General features: G+C 45.4%; 1 protein-coding gene across 1 annotated transcript in view; it reads right to left on the reverse strand.

The window, feature by feature from the left end:
- TP53BP2 (tumor protein p53 binding protein 2) overlaps positions 1–7,898 on the reverse strand; it is a 48,226-nt gene extending 40,328 nt beyond the window's left edge. Inside the window, exon 1 of the mRNA XM_061350455.1 lies at positions 7,613–7,898. Coding sequence (XP_061206439.1) covers positions 7,613–7,639 — 27 coding nt within the window. The 5' untranslated portion in view covers positions 7,640–7,898. The remainder of the gene's footprint in view (positions 1–7,612) is intronic.
- Positions 7,899–8,356: the final 458 nt, after the last annotated feature.

Raw genomic sequence — 8,356 nt, forward strand, 5'->3', positions numbered from 1 at the left:
GAACACTTCATTACATTGAGACACACAGAGTCTTACTACACCTCAGAACCTCTAACAGATTCTGGGAATCCCATCCTTTACAGGCTCTTCCCAGGCCTGGGATGCCCAAAGATGGCAAGATGGTTTCACTTTCCTGAAGAAGTCAGGACAGAAACAACCAATCACTGCTCTGCGCAGCCCAGATACTGATCTAGGTGAGGCTCTGCATTCAGGGTAGCAAACACTTATGTAAGATGGAGAGCAGGGTGAAAAAAGGTGTTTGCACACACTTCAAAAAGGAAAACAACACACCAGACGAGCCACCACACTCAGGCATTAAGGGAATTACCATCAAGTTATAACTGAGCACTGGTATGACAAACAGCTGAATAAAAACCCCGGCAACTGGGCATAAAGCCTTCATGGATTCCCCAACACTGGATATTTTTAAGATTCAAATGAACAGGGTGCTGGGACATCAGATCTAGGTCATGCTTTTGCCTAGAAAGGTTGGAACAGATGATACCTGGGGTCCCATCCAACCCAGTATTCTGTGACTGTATGGTTTCTGTGTGCCAGCTCAGACACTTTACACAAATTCAACTTCATCCAGCCCAACTAAGGAACACTGGGGTGAGAACCCTATGGGTCTTGCTGAAGAGGCTTCTGGCTAATGAAACCCAAGAAGGGGACAGTAACCTTGCAGAAGGACAAGCCCTGACACCTTGAGAACACAAGAGGGATACTCTACACCAGTGCTTACGTGTAGTCTTCCAGCTCCTTATCTGCAAGGCCTCAACACATTCACAGACTAGCAGGCTGCGGCTCCACTGGAGTACCAGAGCACAGGGGTGATTTGGTGCGGCATAGAGCTCAAGTGGAATAACAACAGCATTAAAAAAGAACCTGCTGAAGAACTAAGGAAACATGGATTTTCCTCTTTTAAATGACAGAATGAAATTGAAGGCAAGAAGAAGTCATGATTCCAGGGGCTCCTCCTTAGCTTTCAATTTAAAGAAACAATGGGATTTAACATTCCATTGCAATAGAGGAAAATAAGTAATCTAAGCTTAGATCTAAATTGCTCCTTAAGCAGTTAAGCCTCAAAAAAAAAAGTATCAAAAGACAAGGAAAATCTCTGACAGTGTTATCTGACAAAAAACTCACATGCTGCTGCTTATATACAAGATATTCCTTAAACAGTGCAACAGGAACACTGGCTTTACACATACGTAAAGGATTTATGAGAACAAGCACCTCTCTGGGGGACCTTTCTCAAGTATGGAGCTGAATGACTTACCATAAAGGTTCTCTCTCAATTCATGATTAACCCTAAAAAAGCAGAGGTGCAGGCCATGTAATTACTTTAAGCAAGTTCATTTAATACTTACATTAGATATGGCAGGCTTGTATTACAGCCACACCAGTATGTACCAGTTGTTTTTACTGTACAGGTCTCCCAAATCCCAGGCTGAACTCACCGCATGACCCTTAGCAAGTGGCTTAACCTCCCTGCAGCTGCCACTCACTTTATTAAATGCTCTGATCTGTAGGAGTTAGTATTTCACAGACCAGATGTTTGGTACTGAATGACTCAAAATAACAACATCAGAAGCTTTCAAGTCAGCACAGTGAACATGTCCATGTTTTCACTCAAGTTTGGGTACTATAACTATGGCCCATATATAATGCAGATAAAGGTCTTCCTGAATCAATCAGGAGAGCCATGCAGAACAAGGGTAACTGCAGTAATGTTTGACTTTACAATGTATATGCTTTACTTTGCAAAAGGAACAAAGATACCCATAGAATTAAAATTAGTAAATAAATAAACAGGCAGGAAGTGTTCCCCTAATTCTCCTTTTAGAATAGATGCCAATAGAAGTCAGAGCACTGCACACAGACATCTACCAAAGGATTGTACCATATTAAGATGTGGAAGCATCACTGTAGAAGAAACTGGTACAGAAATGATGTTATCGTCTCAGTAATAAAATTCTTGGTATTAACACCACAGCAGCAAAAACCCCCTCACCCTCTTTTTGACACTTTTTTTGTGCCTGAAGTCCCACCCTTTAGGCACAATTGGGTTCAACGTCCACATAATGACACATGATGGCTGTGGTGAAACAAGTGGCAAGGCCACATGCATGACTAACCCTAAACACCAGCAGCAAGATCCAGAACGTTAATGATTAACAAAAAGTTAATAGCAAAAGCAAGCGGAAGAGTGGTTTCTGCCCTTTAACATGTCCAGCATCACAACAGTCATGACTGCTGTCCTGCCTCTGACTCACCATTCCCTCTCCAGGCATATTTACCCCAAACTACAGCTATCGTTATCTAACATTGTTCTAAACAACACTTCAGGTCTTTCCTGTTCCACAGAAAAGACCTGAAACCTCTAAAACAGTTAAGCAACAGTGACTAAGATAATTAAGTACACTTCACATGATGTCCAGGACTTCTAGTGACCTTTATACACAGTATTGTCCAACTATTCGAAGATCAAAAAGACTTGGCCTGACTCACAAGTGACTAAGCTGAGAGAAACAGGGCTTAAAGATAATAAAACTGAGAGCAGAGTTTTATCTGCCCGTTACCTCATGAATAGGAGTACCAGTTTCCAGAGCATTAAGTAAGTTTTTACACTTCACAGGAAGTAGAAGCCTACAGATCAGAACGATCTGTGGGTTCCCTTTGTTATCAGTAGGTGAACACAAAAGGAAGCAAGAAGTCCTCCTCCAGCTATGCCATCAAGCCACAGGAGGTAACTTGAGTCAGTCGCCCAGGGGTTTCCCAGCTCCCCCTTCAGAGGCTGTACAGCAGGCACGGCACAACTCTGCCCATAATTAAACAAGCTCAGTAACATGCACAGCGGGAGAGAAAGGAGAGTCCCTGAGGCAGACTACTAACAAGGACAGCGGCTAGACAAATGGAGTACTTTCAAGACAGTTTCTTAATCAATAATTTGAAAGGAATGCTAGGCACATTGCCATTCCGCTAGTTTATTCTGCTGAAATAACCTTTATACCTGCCTCTTTTAAAGTTCAACTGACTTGCATGTAAATTAATCCTACAGAGCAGACCTGCTCACTAATAAAGTGGAGATCCCATCTGGCAACCCTTGGAAGAAGAAAGAAATTATCCACCCATCCCAAACTTTATCACCGCATACTAGCCCTCGAAATGGTAAATGCAAGAGCCCCATGAGGCACTCCCACCCTGAACTGCTGAATAGATCAGAAGCAGCATAATCAGCTATTCCCATGGCCTCCACAGCTTGATCTGGTATGAATCTGTAATATTGCCCTTCCCCCATTTGATAAAAGCCACACAAAGAAACTAAGATACTTAACATGCCACAGCATAATACAACACAAATTGCAGATGGAAGGTTAAGGTATTTAGAAAGTCATCTGAGAAATTAAATGCATTTAAAACTATTCCTGGAATAATTATTCATCGGACAGGAAAAAAAAAGATCTTGTGACAACAGGAAAGATAAAAAAAGAAAAAGAAAAGGAGCGCTCTGGGAACTTCAAGTCAGTATTTCCTAATGTGCATAACGATGGTTTGCAAGAGAAGTACAAGAGGTAGAAGTTTAAGGTAAGAAAGCTCAGCAGAACCATCACCTAAGCTTTAGCATTCTAAACAAAATACTTAAACTCTGAATACCACATAAAAATGTTTGAATACAATCACAGTGTTAAAACTTTCCAATCATTAACATTAAATGGAAATTCAGTGAAAAGAACAGACAACAGATACTAAATACTTCACCAGATGAAGATACAATGCACATGCCCAAAAGAGCTCAGTTTTAAGTCCCACTCAAGCAGGCAGACAAGAAAAACAGTGTTAATGACCTATAAACCTGATCAGAGCTTAAATAATTAAAAGACTACAGGAAACAGGGCTTTGATCCTAGAGATCACATCTTGGTATCAGAACAGGCTGTGCAACTCTCCTGGGGGTCAGTTTGTTTATAAACCCATAGCTGCTCATCTTACAAAGTACAAGACGTTTATTTCTGTTAAAATTTCTTTAGTTAAGCTGCAAGAAAAGCATTTCCTAAGAAAATTGCCCCAAGATGGGCTACTACTACTCCAGTAATTCAGAATCCATATGGCAATTCCAATTAATTACCTAACGGAACAAGCAAAACAGCTTTAATTGTAAGGGTTTGGGGCTGTTTTGTATGGTTACAAATACATCAGAAAAAGCAAACAAACATCCACAAAGTAGCAAGAATTCTGCAATGACAATATTCACTTTAAATCCAGTGCTCACTGGACATAACAGGTCAGAGCCGACCACTCGGAACAAGGCATTCAGCAGAGTTTAGAAGGAAAGCACAGCTCCTTATGGTATCAAAGTTGTATCTTGACACTTAAAGCACAGTTTCACTGGATTAGAAAAGAACACACAGCTACCAGGAAACTTCAGTTTCAGAAATTTAAGTCATTTCTGAGGCTAGAAGGCAAAACTAATTTACGAATTTAAACACTCTTCAGTTTGCCAAGTTAGTCCCCAACCTTAACAACGTATTTGGATCGATCCTGATCTCAAGGAGGCTCCCAATAACTACTGCACACAAAACGAACTGCAAAATGGACTCTTATCTAGTTCAAGGGGGTTTGACCCAAAAACTTCTCTGGGCATTAAAGAGTAGCTCAATCTGTGTTACCTCCCACTGCCTGCAAAAAGTCATTTATCCAGTATGCGTAATGATGCAGATTATTTCTCAATGCGTGCTTATCTTTAGGGTAATAACGTAAAATAAGGGAGAGAGACCAATTATGCTGCAGAAAAAATATGCTATTTCAGAAACTGTTTCCAGCTCCTTTTCACTACTTAACAGTACCAGTCACACTCCCACAAGCGTTCCCAGATGAAAGGTGAGACTTCACACAGCTTGCAAGCATTAACCCTGTTATTACCTTCATCAGTACAGCTACACACAAATTACTTCATATTACACCCTTACGTAGGCTTTTAATCACATTGTCCAGACATATGGTTACAGCAGCAGTTGAGCCCTGTCTGTCATCACCGCAAGGAAAACATTCCCATCTCAGGGCAGCCCCCCCCAAAAGCACGGGTAGTCATGCTGCTACAGCAGCTTCCAAGCTTTTCACTGGCAAGCTACTCAGAGGTGAAATCCGGGCTGAAATCGCGCATTTGCAGTCACGAGCCATCCCATGTTGTTTAATCCCTTTTCCATGCTACCTTCTGGAACACAGAAGAGATAGACCTGGAGCAAAGAGTTAAAAACTTAGAGGGACAATTTGATTTGGAGGGTGGGGAAGACAATGAGACCTCTTAAGAAGCATTAAGCAAGAAACAAAACACGCTGCAGATGGTTTAGGGCCAGCCTACTACTACAGATGAAGATACTCAAGCCCATGAACACCTCATCACTGCATGAAAGAGAACTCAGATGTCCCACTCCCTCCTTTCTTCAAACCCTCCTTCTCTTCCCACTCCAAAGTTCTTCAATCTCTTTATAAAAATAAAACTGAGAGGGTGGGGGTTTAACTAAAAGATCATGAGGAAATATGTAGAAATACTTAAAGATAAATGGTAAGACATTTAGACTTGCTTTTGGTACTGCGTTTTCCACACATTTGTATTCACATTCATGCAAGTATATTTACTATAAAATGCTTTCAAAGTGGCATGGGGCTGTTACGTGCTCTACAGGCAGTGAACGAGAGCACTTCTACAGCACCTTTTGCACTGCTGAAAATCTTATGCCCCTGAAGACTAAGCCAAAAGTCAGGTTTTTGTTTGGGTTTTCTTTAAAGCTGAATTAAAGTTCTAATATTCATAATACTTTTATTTTTCATTCCTTCAGCCTTCACAAATCTTTCGTTATTCACAGTAAACACAATCTGAAAAGGCAGTATTCCATCCCTTCATTTATGGGTTAAAACCCAGGATCACCAAGGCCAAGGAGTTGAACCGAAGAAAAACCTGAGCCACCAGGCAATGCATATTCCAGAACTTGTCCTGTGACGAGGTAAAACTGCTCCTGCTTTTTTTCTCCTTTATTCTAACTCAGTGACAAGGAACTGGCCAGCAATAGCATCTCTTGGAGATCTCATTGTAATACGAGAGTGCTTACCTAGCCCTTGTGACAAGGGTTGAATTATCACCTCGTTACATTTACTGCTTGTTTTTCTACGTTTTCATAGGCAGACAACACCACAGTTGCACAACACATTGGCTATTTAATCTGTAGTTGGGCTCATATTCTGTCTGTTCCTCCCTCATTAGTTACAACAGTCACCCCTCCTTCTCTAGTGTTCTAGATCCAATTATCACTCATTACTTCCTCCTAATTGCAGAGGAAGAACCTCACAGGGACAGCAAAACAAGCATCCCTGACACCCATACCCTTCCAGCACAGATTCCCTGTTTCACCTTCCAATCTTCCAGTACAGCTCCTTCCTTGCTTACTTCAGTCAACTCCTGGAAGAGTTAAAACTGAAAACAATCTTTAATAGAAGAGAGCTGTTTAGTGGACCACCTATGCATGTAGAGCTACAGGGTATCAAGTAAGGCAGGCTACATCCCCTGGGGCAGAGTGGCAGAGAGAACGTTTTAGAATACCTTCAGCTCGGCCTAAACAGACTCACTGGGATTTTCTGTATATATTCCAATTTGTCAGAACAACAGCGTACAGATCTCATGGGGCATCCCTGCTGGTAAAACCAGGTAGAGGCAGGCATACCTTTTAAGAAAATTAAGTGGTTGTAGTCACTACTTTCATATATTTGTGTTGAAAACTAAGCAGAGCTGCTGTGCTGTTCTTCCATCCAACTTCAGCTGACAACAACGGTGTACTTTGAAAATTCATGTTAAAAACTCTGAATGGAGGTGGTCCTCCCAGTCCATTGTGAAAGCCTTAATACAAGACACTTGCCAGAGCAAGGCAGATTTAACTCACGCCACCACCACCTCCTGAAACTCTCCTAGACAAGGATGGCAATACCCATCCCGGAGAGCAAATCATCCCTTTGAACCGTAAACAACATGGACACCATCTTCCTCTTGGAGTCCTGGCGCTCGAAAACAAAACCACCATCACCAACCCCCCAAGAGGAGAAAAAGAGGCTGCACGGCTCGTAACAACTTTTAAGAAGTTGATGCCATTAAATGGAAGAGAATAAAAGCAGGATTCAAAAGAGGTGCCTGCTTACCCCGCGGGGAAACAGCCCCGGCGGGTGCAGCCTTATCCCATCCAACCCCGCAGCCCCTCGGAGCGGAACAGAGAGGGAAGCTCCCGTGCGCTGAGGGCCCCCCGCGCTGGCTGCGCTCCAGCGGGCCCGTCGAACAAGTTGATCCCGGCATGAGAGAAAGAAAAGGAAGAGCTGAGAGAGGAAAAAAAGCCGGGAGGGGGAGGGGAAGCCCCTGCGCGGCCGCACCGCGGCTGCGGAGCCCGCACTGGGCGGACGGAAGGCCGGAGAGCAGTAGAGTCTCCCCCCAACTGCTCTCCACGTCGCCAGGATCCATTTTCCCTCCCGCTGCCCCACTCCAACTTTCCGCGCCCCGGGGGCGGCCCCCAGGCTCCACCCGCTGCTCCGAGCCGAGCGCCCCCCGCGGCCCTGACCCGCGCGGGACTCACCGGCATCATCTTGGAGCCGAACCGCATGAGGACGGCTCCGCCGCCCGGAGCGGGAGACCGGCGACCAGGGGGAGGCGGAGGGCCTGTGCTGCTCACCAGGACGCACAGGGAGGAGACCTGTTGCGGGAGGTACCGTGCCCGGCCTCACCGCCCCGTCCTGCGCTTTGTTCCCACCGGGCGCCGCTGCAATCGCCCCCGGCTCCGCTCCGAAACTAACCCCGGCCCGGCGAGGAGGAGCCGCCGCGCCCCGCCCGCCGCCCACCCCCGGGAGGGGCCGGCCCGCCTCCTGCCCCTGCCGAGGGGCTCCGCTTCGTTCCCAGGCCGGTGCGGTCGGGGTCAGCGCTCCCGAGGCCGAGATTCTGCGGGGGCTGTGTGGATGGATCAGCACGGGGTCACCTCCCCGAAACTGGCCTCCGGGCACAGCACCGGTCCTTCCCCTCCAGGGGGAGCGTCCCCGGCCAGGCGGGCGGGAAGCGGCTGGCCAAGGTCAGGCTTCAACGCCGGAGCCTGCCCGTCAACCGCGTTCCGCTCGTGTGTGCGCAACCCCTGCCAGAAGCACGCTTAGTTGTTTTGTTGATTTTAGTCGGACCTGGCAGTCGAGCCACAGTGGTCAAGTCAGACCTCGCAGAACAGCGATGAGACGCGGAAATAAAGTCTTAAGAGACCCGTATCAAGGTTGGGCTGTCCTCAAAAGATAACCACCCCACAAATCTTTTACACCCCGTTAAGAGGGAAATTGAAGAA

The sequence above is a fragment of the Neopsephotus bourkii genome, unplaced genomic scaffold, assembly GCF_033783945.1.
Source record: "Neopsephotus bourkii isolate Nb327-2 ecotype Australia unplaced genomic scaffold, CSIRO-AGI_Nbou_v1 NB_518, whole genome shotgun sequence".
Taxonomy (NCBI): Eukaryota; Metazoa; Chordata; class Aves; order Psittaciformes; family Psittacidae; genus Neopsephotus; species Neopsephotus bourkii.